This window comes from Sorex araneus, chromosome 5 (genome assembly GCF_027595985.1).
Source record: "Sorex araneus isolate mSorAra2 chromosome 5, mSorAra2.pri, whole genome shotgun sequence".
NCBI lineage: Eukaryota > Metazoa > Chordata > Mammalia > Eulipotyphla > Soricidae > Sorex > Sorex araneus.
The window spans coordinates 83677898-83698263 of record NC_073306.1 but is presented as its reverse complement, the minus strand read 5'-3'; the positions used below and the strand labels follow the sequence as shown (position 1 = coordinate 83698263).

The 20366-nt window shown below is 59.0% G+C and overlaps 1 protein-coding gene across 1 annotated transcript; it reads left to right on the top strand.

Annotated features, from left to right (window-relative positions):
* NTRK1 (neurotrophic receptor tyrosine kinase 1) lies at window positions 1–19712 on the top strand. The gene is made up of 17 exons (XM_055139206.1): window positions 1–270; window positions 2792–2863; window positions 3106–3177; window positions 4628–4696; window positions 5744–5904; window positions 6082–6224; window positions 7429–7561; window positions 10735–11061; window positions 11576–11593; window positions 11711–11766; window positions 11941–12043; window positions 12467–12613; window positions 13235–13365; window positions 13469–13641; window positions 16356–16596; window positions 16879–17037; window positions 19397–19712. Exons 1-17 carry the CDS (start codon window positions 59–61, stop codon window positions 19580–19582), a joined length of 2403 nt encoding a protein of 800 aa, XP_054995181.1. The 5' UTR covers window positions 1–58; the 3' UTR covers window positions 19583–19712.
* Window positions 19713–20366: the final 654 nt, after the last annotated feature.

Here is a 20366-nt window from a genome sequence, read left to right as displayed (position 1 = left end):
GCCGCGCGTCGCGCGCACAGACGGGCTGCCCGGCCGGGGCCAGGCGGGTGCCGCCGCGATGCTGCGAGGCGGACGGCGCGGGCAGCGGGGCGGGCACGGCCGGACCACGGGCCCGGGCAGCCTGCTGGCCTGGCTGATGCTGACATCCGCGGGGGTCGCGCCCTGCGGCGAGGTCTGCTGCCGCCACGGCCCCTCGGGTCTGCGCTGCACCAGGGATAAGGCTCTGGATTACGTCTCCCACCTGGCAGGAGCCGAGAATCTAACCGAGCTGTGAGTGTCAGGCGGGCCGGGCGGCGGCGCGGGGCCCGAGCGGTGCCCCGAAGGCGCGGACTGCCCGCCTGATGCCCGGGGCGGAGGGGCGGGAGGCTGGTTTCCAGCCGCCTTTTTGCGGGACATCGGTTGACAGCGCCGGGCAGCGGGACCTCCGAGAGGGATGAGGGCACCCCTTAGGCACGAGGGCGCCCCGCCGTCTCGAAGCTGCTTTCTGGGGACGCTGGAGAGCTTCCCATGCCCCCTTAGCTGGGCAACCGCACCTCAATCTTCTTTTTTCCAAGGGTAGCCAGCCCTACCCCGCCTTTGTTGTCACGACGGGGCACCTGCTCTCCCCCTCCATGCCCACCCCCACAGACTTGTGGAGGCAGAGCTGGGCGGTAGAACCCCACTGTCCCCCTCCCTGCTCCCTCCGACCGTCACCTCTGCACCGGGGAGTGTGAGAGTGTCTTTCCCACTGTGCTCTCCCCCACCCCCTCGGGGCAGTCTTGTCTTGCCCAGGCCTGGGAGCAATCACCAGCACCCTGCAGTACTCCGGCCTCCTGTGGGCATCCGTGCCAAGGTACTCAAGTACTTTCTTAGCTGCTGCTGTGATTAGTGGCCTAGAGGTCCTCCAGCATCACTTGAGGATGGCTGGGAAACACTTGAGTATACCGAGGCTGATGGGGCTGGCAAGACTTGGAGGAAAGGGAGGAGAATCCTGCTCCGTAGTCTGGGGCCGAGAGGAAGCACAGGCACCCCAGCTTCGTGTGGGGGACTGGTTGCCTGTGTCTGAGTCGGGTGGGGGGTTCCAGCATGGCTGGAAGTCACTTGAGCAGCCTGCAGTATTTGGCACCGAATTCCTTGGGTATCTTGTGGTAATTAACGGGAAGGTACTCAATCGCTCTGGAGGCCCCAGGGAGATGGAGAGAAGTGGAGACAGCCTCGTCTGCGCCTAGGACTCTGCATGCTGGGGGCAGAGATTCAGGCTGCTCACCCCCAGCCCTCTATGCCTCACCGGGGAACTTCCAGCTAGGGCCCTGAGGCACCTGCGGCCCAGGGCCCCCAACCCCCTCCCTGGGCCCTCATTTCCAGTTTCCTTCCAAGCCCCAGCGGGGCCAGTGCTGGGGATTGGGGCAGGAAGGGGGGGCAGGACAGGGCTGGGGACAGGGCGGCAGGCGTGTTGCACGGAAAGAGCTGAGATGTCCCTTTGGGTGGAGCTGCAGCCTGACCCCTGCCTCCGCCCGCACCTCCCCCCTCCCACTCCCTCTCCCGCAGCGCTAACGAGGAGATAATGGACTCGAACAGACAGATTGATTATGAATCCAAACGAATGAGGCAGCTTTGAGGAGCTCCCTGACAGCTTGCACACACCCGCCTGACCCGCTGCCTTCTCACCTCACCCTCACACAGGGTCCCAGTAGGGCTAGGGAGGGGGGCGGGGGCACAGATCAGGGACCCACTGGCCCTCAGAGCCCCTGGAGATTTCTCCCATGGCCTCAGGGGCCTCGGGTGGAGATACCTGCCCAAGATGGGGTGGAGAGGAGGGGAGAGGAGGACCAACCCAGGACGGGCTGGTCCTGGCTTTCCCCTGAGGCGAAGGGGGAGCCTCCTGAAAGCTGGCAGCGAGTCCGGGGCTGTGCTGTGCTGTGCTGGGACCCTAACATGCCGCTGCACGCAGGAGAGTTCCCCGGAACCCACACTTCCCAGAGGCAGACCTGGCCCTGCCCAGCCTCAGCCGTCCCCTGTCCACCCTCGTCTTCCCTGCCTCTGTCTGGCTTTCTCGGGCTCTGTCTTATCTCAGTCTCTCCGTCTCCCTTCCCTTATCTGGCTCACTCCTTGCCTGCCTGTCTCTGCCCGTCTGTCTCCTCTCTGGTTCGCTGTGTCTTTGTCTCCCTGCACCCCCCACTGGGGTGCGACCTCCCCATTTCCTCTTCACCTCTTCACCCCACATGCTGACTCCTCTCCCTCCCTGCCCCTCTTCCTGGTTCCTCCCCAGGCCAGGTGGGGTTTAGAGGGTTCCTGGCTCTGCCTCAGCTGGAGATTTTGGTGGGGGTGGGGGTGGCATATACCTGTGGGGAGGGGCCGCAGCCTGATGGTGTGTGGATCAGGGGAGCCCATTAGCTGCCGTGACCCAGGGCTTCCTCCCCATTGGGTGGGGCAGTGAAAGAGGGGTGGAGGGGCGCTGGGTGAAGGCCCCCCATGACTGAGGTGTGTAGTAACAGCAGGTGGACTTGTGTGCTTGTGAATGGTGCCCAAAGTGTGTGTGTGTGTGTGCATACACGCGTGCGTGTGTGTTTGTGGAAGTGGGGAGAGGGTTACGGGTTTGCCCGTGTGTGGGAGGCGGCTGTGGGTGTGCACGCAGGGGGAGCAGGCCCAGGTGCACGGCCTTGTCGCAGGTCAAGTGGAGGTGCATCCACGCCTGGGTGGAGGCCCGTGTGTGCTCTGTGTGTCTGCATGCACGAGCCATGAGCAGGTACTGTGTCCGTGGGCAAGGCAGGCGGGGATGCGGAAGCGTGACCCCCAGTCCCTCTCTCCACAGCTGCATCGAGAACCAGGACCTGAGACATCTGGAGCCGGGTGACCTTAAGGGCCTGGGGAACCTAAGAAACCTGTGAGGCTCAGGGTGGGGGGTATGGGGGGAGGTGCTCAGTGTGGGGGATGGGGGGGAAGGGGGCTTCCTGCGTAGGAGGCGCTAGGGCAGGTCCACAGTATAGAGGGCTTTGGGGGCCTGCAGGGACTGGCTGGCTGAGTCCAGGGAACAGGGCAGGGTGAGGGGTGCGGTGGCTGGAAGCGGAGAGTGGCGTGTCGGGCTCAGGGCTCTGCTCTGGGCCTAAGCCGCTGCGTCCTCCCCAGCACCATCGTCAGGAGTGGCCTCCAGTCCGTGGCGCCAGATGCCTTCCACTTCACCCCTCAGCTCCGTCATCTGTGAGTGGCCAGGCGGGGGAACCGGGCGGGAGGCACCCAGACAAGGACAGCTAATGAGCTTGGCCCTCCCTGGGGAGCTCTCCCGAGGAAGTTCCCAGCTGGTCAGGGGAGCTCGCCCACCCCTTTCGTTCCCCTGGGACGTCCTTCCTGGACCGGAGACCACGAGGACCCTGGAGATGTCTCTTATGGGGCTCTAGAGACGTCCAGTCACCTCCCGGCTGGCTGGGAGAGGAGAGCTGGGACCTCAGTGGTGGGTCTTTCCTCACCTCACACATGGCCCAGCTGAGGGGAGGGCGGGTCCTGCGCCCACAGACTGGCCTGTGTCCGTCAAACTGCTGTATCCGTGATTACTCTGGGAATAAGGCTCGGAGGGCAGGGGCACAAGCTTTGCGTGTGGGAAGCCTGGTCCCAGCTCCAGCACCACGTGGTTGCATGATCTCGCCCCAGTGGCCCAACTCACCCCCCATAACGCCACCCAAATAAGGCGATGCTGCATGACCAATGACCATGTGGGGGTGGGGCAGGGGCAGCAGAAAACACTGTGTGCCCTCCAGGCCCCCGCGGGCCAGGGAGAGTGCTCCAGGGAGAGTGTTCCCGCATTTTATAGAGGGAGATCCAAGAGCCTGTCCAGCTGTGCTTCTGGGTGGAGCCACGCCCCTGTGAGCGCCTGGAACCCCAGTCCACCCAGTCTGTCCATTCTGGTGGGCACGGAAGGGACAGGTCTCTCTGACCCCTCCGTGGTGAGGTTGCTCCATAGCAGGCCCACACACTGTGGGGATCGGCAGACAGAGTGGGGCCAGGACGCAGAACACCCTGTGGAGGCCCGGGTGGTGCCACTTGGGATGGGCATCCTGAGTCTCCTGGCACTGGGCACTGAGTTCACCTCCATCGAAGGCACCAGAGACTGGGACCCTTCCAGCCCATGTCCCCCAGTCCCCAGGCAGGGGAGGGGAGAGTGGGGAGGGAGCTCAGGGAATACTCTGAGAGCTGGTCATCCCGTAGGGGGCAAGGGCCCAAGGGCGCGTTGGCACCCAGTCCTCCTCCTCTCCAGTCTGCGAGGGCGCACAGATGGAGCCTGAGCCCCCTCCACAGCTGGGGCCTCAGCACTTTGCCAGCTGGGGCCCAGGGTGGGGGAGGGGCAGCGGCTGTTCCCTCAGACCCCTCCCTGGGGTCTGGGGAGGGGGTTAAGTGGGGTTAACCCTTGTTGTTCCAGGGAACATCATGGCACTTGAGCAACTAACTGTCCTTCCCACACACACACCCAGGGCTGTTGCCAGGAGTGGAAGGAGAAGCCAGATGTCAAGTCCTGTGGGTTCCCAGCATGAGCGTGCGCGCACGCGCGCGCGCGCACACACACACACACACACACACACACACACACACACACCCCACACACACCAGGTCAGGAGGAGGTCAGGGTCAGGGTCTGTCTCTGTCTCAAATCCCGCAGGGATCTCTCCCACAATAAGCTGGAGTCGCTCTCCTGGAAATCTGTTCAGGGCCTCTCCTTGCAGGAACTGTGAGTCGGGCTTCCCAGGCGGGTGCAATGGGTGTGTGCCTGTGGGGGCACGTGCTTGAGTGCATGTGTGTGTGCCTGAGTGCATTTGTGTGTGTGTGTACAGGGGGGATCTACATGCAGCTGTGTGTACATGCATGCATGCCTGAGTGCATGTGTATGTGTGGGGATTACATGAGGCTGTGTATGCATGCATGTCTGAGTGCATGTGTGCATTTGTGCATGCACACATGCCTGAGTGTATGTGTGTGCTGGTGGGGGGAATCTACGGGCTGGTGTATAAACTTGTGTACATACATGCCTGAGTGCATGTGTGCATGCATGGTTATTTCTGTGTGTGCGTGGTGGGTGGATGTCTGTATGTACGTGAACCTATATATGTTCTTGTTTCTCTGCATCATTCCATGTCCTTGTGACCGTGTGGAAGCAGCATGCTTGGGTTGGAGGGGGGTCTCTGGGGGCTGCCTGTTTGGCTGTGAACTGGAACTGAGGACTGTGCTTGCCTGTTCACCCCATCAGAGGCTGCAGGAGGGAGCTAGAGAGATAGCACAGGCGGGGAAGCATTTGCCTTGCTTTCAGCCAATCCTGACTTGATCCTGTACCTAATTTAGTCCCTGGAGCACTGTCAGGCGTAAGCCCTGAGCACAGCTGGTGTGTACCCCAGATAAAAAAAACAAAGAAGAAACTGCAGGAGTCCCTGTGAGAGTCCCTGTGAAGGGGCTGTTGGTCCGAGTTATGGGCGGGGGGTGGGGGCAGAGCCAGAGACACGGAGACTGCTGCATCATCTGACTTGTGCTGTGCAGGCAGAGAGCCCCCGAAATCCAGCACCCCGTGTGGCGTTGTCCCACGTGTGCCCAGAGGCCTCTGGGCCTCTGCAGGAGGAAGGCAGTGCCCTTCCCTCTGCTCGCCTGGTTCGTGCCCCCAGGAGAGGCGCTTCTCCCACGCCCCACGTGCCCAGCTGCTTCCTGCTGACTCAGCCACTTCCTTTCCACACAACTATACCCTGACACCTGCCCCGCTCCTGATTCTGGTGTCCCCCACATCTGCCAGGGTCCTGGTGGAAAACCCGCTGCACTGCTCCTGTGCCCTGCGCTGGCTGCAGCGCTGGGAGGAGGAGGGGCGGGGCGGAGTGCGCCTGCAGAAGCTAAGCTGCTTGGACCAGGAGTCCCAAAACATAAGTCTCCGTAGCCTCATGCCCAACAGCAGCTGTGGTAAGTGCAGGGGCGGGGGTGCTGCTGAGCAGATCTGGGGGGCACGGCTGGCAAGACCCAGCTTGGGAAGCTGAAGGGTGGCCAGGTGAGGTTCAGGGTGGGCAGGGGGCATTGCCTGGGGCAGGGCCCGGGGGCCACTTCCTGCTCTCACATGCCCTCTGGCATCCCGGCCACCAGACTTGCCCACGTTGAAGGTGCAGGTGCCCAATGCCTCGGTGGACGTGGGGGACAACGTGTCGCTGCGGTGCCAGGTGGAGGGACGTGGCCTGAAGCGGGCCGGCTGGGGTGTGGCCGGGCTGGAGGAGTCAGCCACCGTGACTGTAAGCTGCCCTTCACCCCTTGCCCGCCTTGTCCTGTCCCCCTCCATCCCCCGCGCCCCCAGGGACCTGAAATCAGAAATGGAGAGAAGGATCACGGAGTAGTAGGGCAGAAGAGAGGTGAGGGGTGGGTGGGGGCACAGCACCTCTCAGGCCCCTGCTGGGCCCAGTCCAGTCGGGTTTGCCCTGGAAGGGCCATATGGCTGCAGAGGGACCGGCAGACTCTCCCTCCCTTCATCCCTCTCTGGGCAGGAGAGCCGTGGTCCTGCTCCAGGGAACCTTCCCGCCACCAGCCTTGGTTTCAGGGCCCACGTTGCTGGTCTCCAGACGCAGGAGCCGTCCTCACAGTCTTGTTTCCGTCATGGTCCTACAAATAGCACTCCGGACAGGCCATTTTTGTCAGCTCCTGCACTTCACCAAACAAGAAAAACCATGATTCAGGACACCTGGGGTTGTCTTTTGGTCACGCCATATGCCCAGGGTGTCTCAGGAAGAGAATCTGAGCCTGCTGGTTCCATCTTTCAAGGCTGAGTCAAGGTGTTCGGTGTCTCTGAGCCCAGCGTCTTTGGCAGCTGAGGGTGCCAGGCTGTGGGGTCTGTGCTGCCTCACCAGTGGCACTGGCTGAGCTTCTGCTCTGTGGGTCCCCCCCAGGGTGTGGAGGCTGTGCACCACCCTAGTTGTGAATCCATGAATTGTCATGTACTAATGCATACTTCTGGGGCTGGAATGATAGTACAGAGCGGAGGGCGCTGGCCTTTCATGTGGCTAACCTGGCACCCCATAGGGTTCCCTAAGCACTGCTTAGAGTGATCCCTGAATGCAGAAGCAAGAGATAGCCCTGAATATCACTGGGTATAGCCCAACACCTAACCCCCGGCAAAGAACAGTGCGTGCACACACACACACACACACACACACACACACACACACACACACACACTTGAATCAATACATGAATACTTGAGCTACTGGGATAGCTGATTTTAGGTTCGGGAGGTCTGAGGGTATTGGCTCTGTTCTTAGCATGACCAGACAAGTTCTGAAGAGGCTGTTATGTCCTGTCCTCGCATCCGCTTTCCCTTTCCCCCCGGCCCACTCCTTTCTTTTTTTTCCAAGTGGAATCAGGGATTCTCCCCAAAGTCAATCTCCCCAGCCCGCCGCCTCCAGCTGAAGTACTTCTTGATGATCCCCTCTCCCCCTGACCCAGGAATCTGGGGAGCTCCCGGCCCTGTGGCTGACCCTGGCCAATGTCACCAGTGACCTCAATAGGAAGAATGTGACCTGCTGGGCTGAGAATGATGTGGGCCGCACTGAGGTCTCTGTCCAGGTCAACGTCTCCTGTGAGTGTCCCCAGCTGTCCCCGGGCTCACCCCCAGCTCTACTGCTCTGGAAGCCGATGGAAGGGCGGGTGGAGGGGGGGGGGCGCTGGAGCAAGGGCTGGGAGTATCCCCACAGCTGCTCCCTCCCAGCTGCTTCCAGATTCCCATGAAAACCTGATCCTTTGGGGGATGTCCTGGGGCGGCAAGGCCACAGGGATGGAGCAGGATTTCTTTTTGGCCCTTTGCCCGAGTCCTGTTACCTGAAGCCCTGTACGCAGCTGGCCCCTTCTCCCTGCCTTGGGCCGCTGCCCTTCCCCCTAATTTTCCAAAAACCCCTACCCTCCCCCACTGCCCCCTCCTCAGCAGACCCATTGCCTCAGTCTGACAAGGAATTCCATCAACTCTTTTCTGATGGTGTTGTTTTGTTTGTTTCTTTTTGGCTTGAGTCTCTGTGGGGCTCAGGACTTGCTCCTTGCTCTGTGCTCAGGGATCACTCTGGGTGGGGCTTGGGGTGCCAGAGATGTAACCTGGGTCAGCCACATATAAGGCAAATGCCCTCTCCGCTGCACTATCGCTCACTATCGCTGTGGCCTCTCTATCAACTCTTTCACTTTGTGGAATCTTTCTTACGTGGTGACACCCGGCTATACTCAGGGCTCTGCACTCAGGAATCATTCCTGGCAGTGCTTGGAGGAACATATGGGATGCTGGGGATCAAATCTGGGTCTGCTGCATGCAAGGCAAAATGCTCTACCCACTGTACTATCGATCCAGCTCCACTTTGTGGAATCTTATGGAATTTTCCCTCTTTCTTGAGAAAATGTACAGACACAGCTCACCTCCTTTAAACACATGATTTTCAATCTTTCTTATACTTGTGTGCAAGCAGTGACCCCTAACTGTCCCAAAGAAACCCCATCCAAACCCCATTCTGACATTTTTGGGTCATCATTTCTTTATATTTAAGAATAATTTATGGAGCCAGAGCAGAGCAACAGGCCAGTTGGGTAGGGCATGGTTTTGCCTGCAACCTAACAGTTTCCATCCCTGGTACTGTCTATGGTCCCCTGAGCCAACCAGGAGTGATCCCTGAGCACAGAGTCAGGAATAGCCTTGAGCACCACCAGGTATGGCCCCAAGACAAAACAAAAGAATAATTTAGTATATGTTTGCTTCCTTAGAAGCAGTTTACTTTCTCAACTCTTGTGCATGTCAGGAAATGGCGCTGTAGGGGCTAGAGTGATAGCAGAGCGGGTAGGACATTTGTCTTGCACGTGGCTGACTCAGGTTCAATTCCCAGCATCCTGTATGGTCCCCTGAGCACCGCCAGGAGTGATTCCTGAGTGCAAAGCCAGGAGTAACCCCTGAGCATCGCTGGGTGTGACCCAAAAAGCAAAAAAAAGAAAAAAAATGAAGAAGAAAAAAGAAATGGCGCTGTAATCCGTGCATTGTTTTGTGCCTTGTGTCTTCCACTCCGTGTTCTGCTCTGGAGATTCCTCCCTGCGACAGGGAGTGGTGGCGTTAGTTCATCCTAGCTCTATGGAACACTGATCAGTACAGAGTCTTTATCCACTGTGTGGGTGCCAGTGGGAATGTTGGGAGCTGACTGTATATGTTTATAGAAACATATATGTTTATTTATTTATTTATTTATTTGCTTTTTGGGTCAGACCCAGCGATGCTCAGGAGTCACTTAGGAGCCTGCACTTAGGAGTCACTCCTGATAGTGCTCTGGGGATGCCCTACACACGATAGTATTACTCTGGCCCCTGTATTTGAATTATTGAGGGACCTATGCTTGTTCCAGTTTACAGGTCAACATTAATCCCATATCTTTTTTAAAAGTCTTTGGGCTAGACCTGGCAATTCTCAGGGGTTACTCCTGGCTCTGTACACAGGAAGTACTCCTGGTGGGGTTTAGGGGACCATATGGAATGCTGGGGGTCAGTCATGTGCAAGGCAAGTGCTCTGCCTCTGTATTATCTCTCCAGCCCAAGCCCAGCCCAAGCCCATGTCCTTGGGGCCTGAGGGATATAGTACAGAAGGTCCGGCATCTGTAGCAGCCGACTCAAGTTCAATTCCCAAAATCCCATAGAGTTCACCAGAAGAAATTCCTGAGAGCAGAGACAGGAGTAACCCCTGAGCATTGCCAGGTGTGACCCAAAAAGAAAAAGAAAAGAAGCCCCATATCCTTAGTATATATATATATGTATATATATATGTATAATTTTTTTTTTGGTGGGATGGGGGACAGGCCACACCAGCAGTGTTCTAGGGATGCTTTTGCTGCAGTGGCCAGGGGTCACTCCAGGCAGTGCTTAAGGGACCTTGTGGTGCTAGGGATTGGTACTGGGAATTGTAATCCATGCCTTTTGTTTGTAGAGCATGCTCTCTTGCCCTTTGAGTGCTCTCTCTGACCCATAAACATGCATAAACCATATATATATGCATATTTATATTTATGAACGCATAGATATATTTATATATGCATAAATATATGATATATATTTATATATATGCAGAGAGAGAGAGAGAAAGGTGCTGGGGATCAAGGCATGTATATGGTTTTCCACTAAGCCACCTCCCCTGCCCTACTGCCCCATCTGTTTTGTTTTTTGTTTTTTTGGGGGGCACATTCACTTGTGCTCAGGACTTACTCCTGGCTCTGTGCTCAGGGATCACTCTGGGCAGTGCTAGAGTACCCTCTAGGGTGCTGGCCATGGAATGCAGGTTGGCCATGTGCAAAACCAAGCATCCCGCATCTCCTGCCCCCGTCCTGTCTTCAGTCTGATGACTGGATCTTTTCAGCTCTCTGCCACCAGGAAGGCTACACACTGCCATTTCATAAATCAGCACTCTGCTCCCATACAGGCAGAAACCCTGCCTCCGGCTTTCATTCCCGGATGCGCCACTCGGTGTAGACTTACTGTTCCCCTTTGTGGTTTGCTTTGGGGCCAGGCCTCTCTGTGCACAGGGCTTACTCCTTGCTCAGTGCTCGGGATCGGTCCAGGTGGCTAGCGCCTTCCCTGCTGACACCCCCTCCGCCCTGCCCGCTTCCTTACTCGCCTTGCTCCTTGTGCGTGTTTCGGGTGGCCGCTTTCGTTTCTCCTGAGCCGCCCCTGATTGCTGGGCCCCCAGAAGCCGGGCGTGCGTGAGCCCCGCCGCTCCCGCCTGACGGCCGCCCCTGCCCGCAGTCCCGGCCAGCGTGCGGCTGCACCCCGCCATGGAGCTGCACCACTGGTGCATCCCCTTCTCGGTGGACGGGCAGCCGGCGCCCTCGCTGCGCTGGTTCTTCAACGGGCTGCTGCTCAACGAGACCAGCTTCATCTTCACCGAGTTCCTGGAGCCCGCGGCCAACGAGACGGCGCGCCACGGCTGCCTGCGCCTCAACCAGCCCACGCACGTCAACAACGGCAACTACACGCTGCTGGCCGCCAACGCGCTGGGCCAGGACGCCGACTCCGTCGTGGCCACCTTCATGGACAACCCCTTCGAGTTCAACCCGGAGGACCCCATCCCCGGTGCGAGTGCCACCTTCCGGGGCGCCCCTCTCCCCTCCCCCTTCCCCCCTCTCCTCCCCTCCCCTCCCCCTTCCCCCCTCCCCTCCCCGCTTTTCCCTTCCCCCTCCCCTCCCCTCCCCTCTTTTCCCTTCCCTCTCCCCTCCTCTCTCCCCTCTTCTCTCCTCCCCTCCTCTCTCCTCCCCTTTTTTTCCCCTCCCCTCCCCTCCTCTCTCCCCTCTTCTCTCCTCCACTCCCCCCTCCCCTCCCCTTCACACCCTCCCCTCCTCTTTCCCCTCTTCTCTCCTCCCCTCCCCTCCTCTTCCCTCCTATCCTTCCCTCCCCTCACTTTCCAACTTCTTCCCTCCCTTCTCCCATCTCTCCTCACATCTCTCCTCTCTCCCCTCCTACCTCCCTTCTCCTCTCCTCTCCCCTCCCCTCCTCTCTGTCCCCCTGTCCCAGGGATGAGTCTGACTGGGGAAGTGGCCTCGGCCCTGTTCTCTCCACCTGACTGCTTTCTCTCCTCCCCCTGCCGCAGTCTCCTTCTCTCCAGTAGGTGAGTAGCCTGGGCTGGAGGTGAGGCTGGGCTGAGGGGTGCCCGGGACCAGGGTGGGCAGCTGCTACAGGACACTGTGTGCCCAGGCCCACCGGGTGCCTGCCTGTGTCCCCACAGACACCAATAGCACATCTGGAGACCCGGTGGAGAAGAAGGACGAAACGCCGTTTGGGGTGAGCACCAGAAGTAGTGTAGTGGGGGGAGTCAGGCAGCCGCTCTCACCCCTCCAGGCTGTCCTGAGCTCTGCAGCTGCCTCCCAGCGTGGGGGGTAGCTCCAGGTACCTCTGGGCTCCCCTGCAGGCTGGAGGTGGTCTGCCTCAGGGGCTCTGACCCTCACCCCCCACCAGGTCTCCGTGGCCGTGGGCCTGGCTGTCTTTGCCTGCCTCTTCCTCTCTTCGCTGTTCCTCGCGCTCAACAAATGCGGCCGGAGGAACAAGTTTGGAATCAACCGTGAGTGGGAGCTGCGGACGCTGTCCGCCTGTCCGTCTGTCCGTCTGTCCTGTCTCGCTTCTCCGGCCCTTGCTGCTCTGTGCCCCGTGTGTGATGAGGGGCTGTGCTGGGAGGAACTCTGGAGAGAGTTGGGGTAGAGCAGCCCCCGTGAGCGCAGAGGGGGGTTTGGGAGCAGCTGCTAATTGGTGTCTGGATCGCAGTCAGACACTAAGTGGGTCTGGGAGGCCTGTGCTCTGAGGGGGGCAGTGGGGTTCTTTGGGGGCCCTGGGGGCCTGGGGCTGGGCAGGAGCCAGGCAGAGAAAGGCTGGCCCGCCCCCCTCCCCCGCCGCGGGCTCACTCCCGGCGCCTCGTTCCCCACTGCCAGCTGCCAGGTGGGGCGCGGGCACCCGGGCTCAGCCTCCGCACGTCTGTGTCCCCTCCCAGGCCCTGCTGTACTCGCTCCTGAGGATGGACTGGCCATGTCTCTGCATTTCATGACACTGGGTGGCAGCTCCTTGTCCCCCACTGAGGGCAAAGGCTCTGGACTCCAAGGCCACATCATCGAGAACCCGCAGTACTTCAGTGACGCCTGTGAGGGGCTGGGCTGGGCTGGGCGCGGGTGGGACAGGGAGCGTGTATGTGCATGCGCCTGCATGTGGTCTGTGTGTATCTGCACATGTGTGTCTGCGTGTGAGCCTTACTATATGTGTGTGTGCCTGTGTTCATTTGTGTCTGCATGTGAGATTGTGTGTTCATGTGTTCAGGTGTGCCCGCGTGCCTTTGTGTTTATGAGTCTGTGCATGTGTTCTGTGTGCCTATGTGTTTACATGTGTGTAAATGTGATGTGTTCCTGTGTGTCTGCATGTGTTCATATATGTGTCTGAGTGTGTGCATGTGTGGCTGTGTGGGTATGGGTATGCATATGCCTCTGTGCATGCATGAGAGCATGTGTCCCCCTGCATGTGTGAGTACACGTGTATGCATACATATGTGTGCATGCCCTATGCCTTCACTCCCGCCCACCCTGGGCCCGAACAAGCTTTCCCTCCCTGCCCAGCTCGCCCCTGCCCACACCAGGGCCTGGCGCTCAGTCCCCAGCCACCAGGGCTCATGCCCTCATGCAACAGCAGCCCCGCTCGGCGTCCCTGTCCTTGCCCCTCCCCCCTCCTTGCCCAGTCCAGGCCCTGCCTGAGCCTACAAGCTCCTCCCCAGGCGTCCGTCACATCAAGCGCCGGGACATCGTGCTCAAGTGGGAGCTGGGGGAAGGCGCCTTCGGGAAGGTTTTCCTCGCTGAGTGCCACAACCTGCTGCCCGATCAGGACAAGATGCTGGTGGCCGTCAAGGTAAGATTCTGCTGGCCCATGTCCCCCCTGCCTGTGCCCCATCGTCCCAGGACTGGGGGAGGCACCGCTCACCTGGCCGCCCCACCCGGCCCTGTGCCACCAGGCGCTGAAGGAGGTGTCGGAGAGCGCGCGGCAGGACTTCCAGCGCGAGGCCGAGCTGCTCACCATGCTGCAGCACCAGCACATCGTCCGCTTCTTCGGCGTCTGCACCGAGGGCCGCCCTCTGCTCATGGTCTTCGAATACATGCGGCACGGGGACCTCAACCGCTTCCTCCGGTACGCGGGGCCCGGGCTCAGCCTTGCCCTGGCCCCCTGGTGTGCGCCACTCGGGGGGAGCAGGAAGCCTGGTGGCCTGTCCACAGGGAGGAGATGACGTGGCCGTGTAGGGATGCCGGGCCGAGGGACAGGGAGTCGCCCCACGGAAGTCAGGGGCGAGGACTCCAGGACTGGAGTGCAGGAGTGAGGCTGGTGGGCGGTGGCAGTCGGGATAAGGACCACGGTACCTGGCACTTGCTTCTCTTCTTAGTTGGGTTTCTGAGCCACCTGCGATGCTCGGGGCTTCTCCTGACTCTGCACTGAGGAGTCACTCCTGGGGGGCTCGAGGGGCCAGATGGGATGCCAGGGATCAATCCCCCTCCCCGCCGTCCTGCTGCTCCAGTGCCTCTCGGGCGCAGGCACCCCCCCACTCACCCTCAGCGTGGTTGTGCTTGTCCGTGCTAAGCTGTGTGCTGATGTGAATATACGTTTCTGTTTCTTCATCTTCAAGCACATATGGCAATTTATCTTTTAAAAATGTCACCAAAACATGCATGTCTTTGGACAGAACACCCCTGACTAGGGCTACTTTATTTATGCTGATCGTGTGTGTAACTTCAAGAAATGTGCCTATGTCACTTAGCCAAGTCACGTGACTTGGTGCCCTGGGCTGTGACCGCAGGCGGAGCGCTGCTTTCTAGCCTGACTCTGATGGTCTCTTCTGCCCTGTGAGGAGGGGCAGTGAGGCAGGGGAGGGGGCACTTAGGAATTTAAACAGTGCTGGGTCAGCTGCATGCAAGGCAAGCACCTTCTCCGCTGTTCTTTCTTCCCAGCCCTTCTATTATTATTGTTTTTTTTTTGTTTGTTTGTTTGCTTGCTTGCTTTTTTTGGGGTCACACCTGGCGATGCACAGGGCTTATTCCTGGCTCTGCACTCAGGAGTTACTCCTGGTGGTGCTCAGGGGACCATATGGGATGCTGGGAATCGAACCCGGGTCAGCCGCATGCAAGGCAAACACCCTACCCGCTGTGCTATTGCTCCAGCCCCTATTATTAAACAGTGCTAGGGACTGCGTCCAGAGCCTTTCCCATGAGAGGCCTATGCTTTGCCACCAAGCCTCATGCCCAGCTGAGCTGAGTCTTCTTTGCCAAGTACTTTTCCTCTCTGAGCTCAGTTTCCCCATCAGTAAGAGAGACGGGGGATGAGCTTCTGGGTAAGCAAGCTCCAGATGGTCGTCCAGCTGATGCTAGTCCTGATTTGTCCACAAACAGCCCCCCTGGGAGCGATGGGCCATTTGTGCATCCAGGCTGGGCATTCAGGTGGGGGAGATGTGGGGGTCTAACTTTATTCTAGGGGGGTAGGGAGTCGCCCCTGCAGCCTGATGTGGCACTTCTGCCTGCTGAGCCAGGGGTGGACAGCGTGTCTCAGAGAGGTGGCAGAGTGGGCTGGGCGTGGGACATGGGGCAGGGGTAGGGGTGCCCACCTATGGGGTCCAGGCTGTGGGGGATGCAGGGCTCTCAAGGGGAGCAGGGAGGGAATGTTGGAAGCTCCTAGACAGGCTGGAGGACCTGCCCGCGGGAGTGCCTGCTCTTCTCTTCTGGGCCTTCGTTTTTATCTGGTTTTTGAGCCACACTTAGCAGTGCTCAGGGCTGACTCCTGGCTGTGCTGACTCAGGCATCACTCCTAGCTGTGCTCAGGGGACCCTGTAGGATCATGGGAATCGAACCTAAAACCAAGAGCCTGCCCACTGTCCTGTCTCCCCAGCCCCTCTCTCCTGGGCCTCCCTCCTCCCATCTGTCCGCCTCTCCTCTGACACTCCAGAGAACCTCCCCACTTCTGCTGTCCACAGAGCTGTTCTCGGGAAACCTCCCCTGGCTCTTTGCGCTGTCCCGAGTGCCAGCAGCACCCCTCACATTGCTCTGCTTTATCTCTGCACCCCCACCTTCAAGGAACGCTGCTCCCTTGGCACACCGAGGTGTGTAGCAAACCTGGAACAAGGAGCTGGAGAGATAGTTCAGCGGAGAGGGCATTTGCCTTGTGCATGGTCAGCCTGGGTTTAATCCCTGGCATCCCATAGAGACCCCCAGAACCACCAGGAGTGATTCCTGAGTGCAGAGCCAGGAGTAACCCCTGAGCATCTCCAGTGTGACCCAAAACAAACAAACAAACAAAAAAGCCCTGAAACATGTTGATGGAGAAATTAACAGAGGCAGAGAAAGTGGCCCAGTGGGAGAGTGCAGTGCTGACAGCCATCAGCTCTGCCGTCCTGGGGAGATGTGATGAGGGCTGAAGGGAGCAGTGGGGGTGTGTGGTGAGGGGAAGGCCCCCCGGAACCTCTGCAAGGAAAATCCCTCTAGAAAGGCAAAGTGGCAAGAGAGGATTCAAGGTCTTGCTTGTGCTGATGATTCTGTGTCTCAAAGAAATATGTCTGTTTCAGGGCTGTGGCTTGCAGGCCAAGGTTCAGCGCGTCTCAATGCAGTAGAGACAGGGTGGGGGCCATGCTGAGCTGTTTGACCAGCGCTGAATGGACAGTGTCCATGCACAAGAGATTTAGGGGCAGTGAGCTGGGTGGCACAGTTGCTGTCCTAGGGGACTCTCTGAGGGGAGAGGCATGAATATGGCATGTGTGGGGACCCGGGCCTGCCCCCCGTCCCAGACACTGGGATAGCCCCCTGCCCCAATTCACCATCACTGCGGCAGGGCCCCAGCCCACCTCTCTCTCCCTCCCTTTGCAGGTCCCATGGGCCTGACGCGAAGCTGCTGGCCGGCAGGGAGGACGTGGCTGCAGGCCCCCTTGGCCTGGGGCAGCTGCTGGCGGTGGCCAGTCAGGTGGCCGCAGGGATGGTGTACCTGGCGGGTTTGCACTTCGTGCACCGGGACCTGGCCACGCGCAACTGCCTAGTGGGTCAGGGGCTGGTGGTGAAGATAGGCGACTTCGGCATGAGCAGGGACATCTACAGCACCGACTATTACCGGGTAATTACCCCTCTCCAGCCGGCCTGCCAACTGTGGACGCCCGCGGGCTGCCCAGCGCTGAGACACTCTGGTTCTGGTGTTTACCCTCCCGGGTCTCCGAGGTCCCTAACGGAGAGGGTCTGTCTCCCGCTCCTGCCGGCAGCGGCACCATCGGTTTTTCCCTCTTAGCCCCAGCAGTTATTTATTTTTCATGCGGGGGGCCGGCGGGTGTGCGCGGGGCGCGGCCGGCTCGTGCGCGCCCCCTGGAGGTGACGCGGCGCGCGCCCCCGGCCGCCGCTGCAGGTAGGAGGCCGCACCATGCTGCCCATCCGTTGGATGCCGCCCGAGAGCATCCTCTACCGCAAGTTCACCACGGAGAGCGACGTGTGGAGCTTTGGCGTGGTGCTCTGGGAGATCTTCACCTACGGCAAGCAGCCCTGGTACCAACTCTCCAACACCGAGGTCAGCCGCAAGCCCTTCTGGTCCCCACGGGGCCACCCACCCACCCAGCCTGGCTCGTGTTCCTGCACGCTTCCTCTCTCCTAGTCTTTTTTTTTCTTTTTGTTTTGGGGTCACACCTGTCCGGTGGTGCCCAGGGATCACTCCTAGTGGCTTGGGGGACCATATGGGGTGCGCGGGATGGGACCCAAGTAGGCAGCAAGCAAGGCAAACCCACTCTACTGTAGCTCAGGTCCCTAAATTAATTATTATTTTTTAATTGAATCACCATGAATTACAAAGTTACAAAGTAATTCATGATTGAGTTTCAGGAGTATAGTGTTTCAACACCAATCTAAAGGGCTATGTACCAGACCCTATCAGTATCAGGACTGTAAACTCTCTTCTTTCTTTCTTTCTTTCTTTCTTTCTTTCTTTCTTTCTTTCTTTCTTTCTTTCTTTCTTTCTTTCTTTCTTTCTTTCTTTCTTTCTTTCTTTCTTTTCTTTCTCTCTCTTTCCTTTCTCCTTTCTTTCTTTCTTTCTTTCTTTCTTTCTTTCTTTCTTTCTTTCTTTCTTTCTTTCTTTCTTTCTTTCTTTCTTTTTTTTGCTTTTTGGGTCACACCCAGCGATGCTCAGGGGTTACTCCTGGCTTTGCACTCAGGAATTACTCCTGGCAATGCCTGGGGGACCATATGGGATGCTGGGGATTGAACCCGGGTTGGCCGTGTGCAAGGCAAACGCCCTACCTGCTGTGCTATCGCTCCAGCCCCTTTCTTTCTTTCTTTCTTTCTTTCTTTCTTTCTTTCTTTCTTTCTTTCTTTCTTTCTTTCTTTCTTTCTTTCTTTCTTTCTTTCTTTCTTTCCTTCTTTCTTTTGTCACACCTGGTGATGCTCATGGATTTTACTCCTGGCGGTTTTCAGGGGACCATATAGAATGTCCGGGATCAAACCTGGTCTGGGCCATGCGAGGCAAGTGCCCTACTCTCTGTGCTGTCACTCCACCCCTCACTCACTGGTCCCCTTTCCTTGCCACCACCTACTGTGCTAAGGCCCAGCCCTCTGGCTCCTGCCATAACCTCCAGGAACTCCAGTCAGGATCCCGTCCCTTGTCCCTCGCTGAGCCTTATCGCCCCGGTGGGCAATAGCGGGGTGGAGGAAAGGGACCCCGGCGGCCCAGGTGTTCTCTCTGCCCCGCTGCTCCCCCGCCCCCTCTTGGCGCGCAGCTGTCAGTTTCCATTTCTCCTCCTAATGCAGTCTGCTCCCCCGGGGCTGCGGGGTGGGGGAGAGGGTTATAGATTTTAATTTTCTCAAGCACTGAGAGAAGGAATGGAATTAGTGCCGCCCATAACCAAGTCTGCTAATGGGGAAGGGGGGGCAGGGACAGGGACGAGACTCCAGGCTCCGGCTCCAGCCTTCTCCCTGACACTATCTCTCTCTCCCCGGCCCCCTCGGCCCCTCTGCAGTCCTTCCTGGAGTCTGACTCCAGTCTTTCCTGCTGGGGCTGCTTTTCAGAGATGCTCACGCCCGCAGAGGGAACCTCCAGAAGAGGAAAGGAAGGGGAGTGGCCCACTGCTTTCTCAAAATGCCAGTCGGGCTTGGTTTGGAGCAACAGGCAGGAGCCTTGACTGATGCCCCAGGCCCTGCTTAGCGCCAGTCTGAGGGGAGGGGGCCCACACAGAATGCAAATCAACTCTTCCTCCTCCTCCTATTCCTCCACCTCCTCCTTCTTTTTCTCCTTCTCCTCCTACCCTTCTCCTCCTCCTCCTCCTCCTCCTCCTTCTTCTTCGCCACCACACCCAGAGGTGCTCAGGGCTTATTCCCAGCTCTGTGCTAAGAGATGGTTCCTGGAGATGCTGTGGGAACTGAATGGGTGCTGGGAATTGAATCTGGGTCAGCTGCTTGCAAGACAAGCCCCCTGCCTACTGTACTACTGTACTATATCACTGGGCCCAAATCAGCCTCCTTTTTTTTTTTTGCAGAGCCTTTTCTTGTAATCCTACACACATGCACGTGCACACGCGCGTACACAGACACACACACACACACTGCCCCTGTTGACCCTTCCATCCAGCTTGGCACACTAGGATTTGGAAAATGCCTCTGCCTAGGCCGAGGATCTTACTCAGCACATCAGGATTGTCTTTTGAGGGTCAGATTCCAGCCTCTTGGAGAAGCAATCCTATTGTTGGCCCAACCTTCCCGGGGCCAGCTTCTCCCCAGGAGACTCAGGAAGAAAAAGAGTCTCCCCCCCCCCCCCCCTTTCACACTTGGCCTGGAAGTGTGGCCAGGGTCCAAGGCCTCAGAGGTGGGGAGTGGAAGGGGCGGGCGTGACTGGCTCCTCCTGCCCCAGTCCAGGCCGGCTCCTTCTCTCCTTCCCGGCTCAGGCCATCGAGTGCATCACGCAGGGCCGGGAGCTGGAGCGGCCGCGCGCCTGCCCACCCGAGGTCTACGCCATCATGCGGGGCTGCTGGCAGCGGGAACCCCAGCAGCGCCGCAGCATCAAGGACGTGCACGCCCAGCTGCAGGCCCTGGCCCTGGCGCCCCCCGTCTACCTGGACGTCCTGGGCTAGGGCGGCCCCCTGGGATCTCAGAGCATCTCACTCCCCCTCAGCATGCGGGAGGGGACTGTGCGGCTGGTGCGGAGGATGTGCCCGCTCCTCCCGGCGGCCTCTGTCGTAGCAATTATATTTATGAGCCCTCGCTGTGTCTCTTGCTGGTTCTTGGGATGGTGTTGCTCCGGGAAGGGCAGGTGGCGACTGGGGTATGGGCACTGCTCCCTGGACGCCCCTGCCTCGTGCCGCTGTCACCTTTGCCTTGTCTGGGGTCACCGACAGCTTCCGAGCTGCCCCTCACTGTCTGACCCTTCTGTTCACCTCCATCCAGGAGACTGGAGCCTGGGGCCACGGAGGGAGGCGGGAAGCTGGATGTCCTGGGGGCAGGATGGAGATATTCCGAGGGGCCATTCTCTTGCCGTGCTGATGCCCAAGCAAAGTCAGCCCTTGGTGGGACAAACACAGGAGAGGGTCCTGAAGGGAGGGGTTGATGTGCAGGGCAGGGGGGACCGAGTCTCCCCCCCTGTACCTAGTCACTCTCCTCTGCCCCTTGGCGCACGCTGGTCTGGCCTAGTGGCCAGAAGCTTCTGAGTCCATGGAGGCTGGGTGAGGCCCCCACCCCCGTCTTCCCCACCCAGAGCCTGAGCCGTGTCCGTCAGTCTCAATCACGCCCCAGCTCCTGTGATAACCCATGCGCCCACGGCTCCTTGGGGCTATGGCATGGCCATCTGTGTCCCCGGGTGCCCCTCGCCCCCACACTGATTCGATCTGGGCTTATCACCCTCAGGCCAGGCTCCGGAGC

Coding starts and splice junctions, on each gene's coding strand:
- NTRK1 (XM_055139206.1), top strand. CDS start 59: ATGCTGCGAGGCGGACGGCGCGGGCAGCGGGGCGGGCACGGCCGGACC. Junction 4,697..5,743: donor GGCCTCTCCTTGCAGGAACT/GTGAGTCGGGCT, acceptor CACATCTGCCAG/GGTCCTGGTGGAAAACCCGC. Junction 17,038..19,396: donor ACCAACTCTCCAACACCGAG/GTCAGCCGCAAG, acceptor TTCCCGGCTCAG/GCCATCGAGTGCATCACGCA.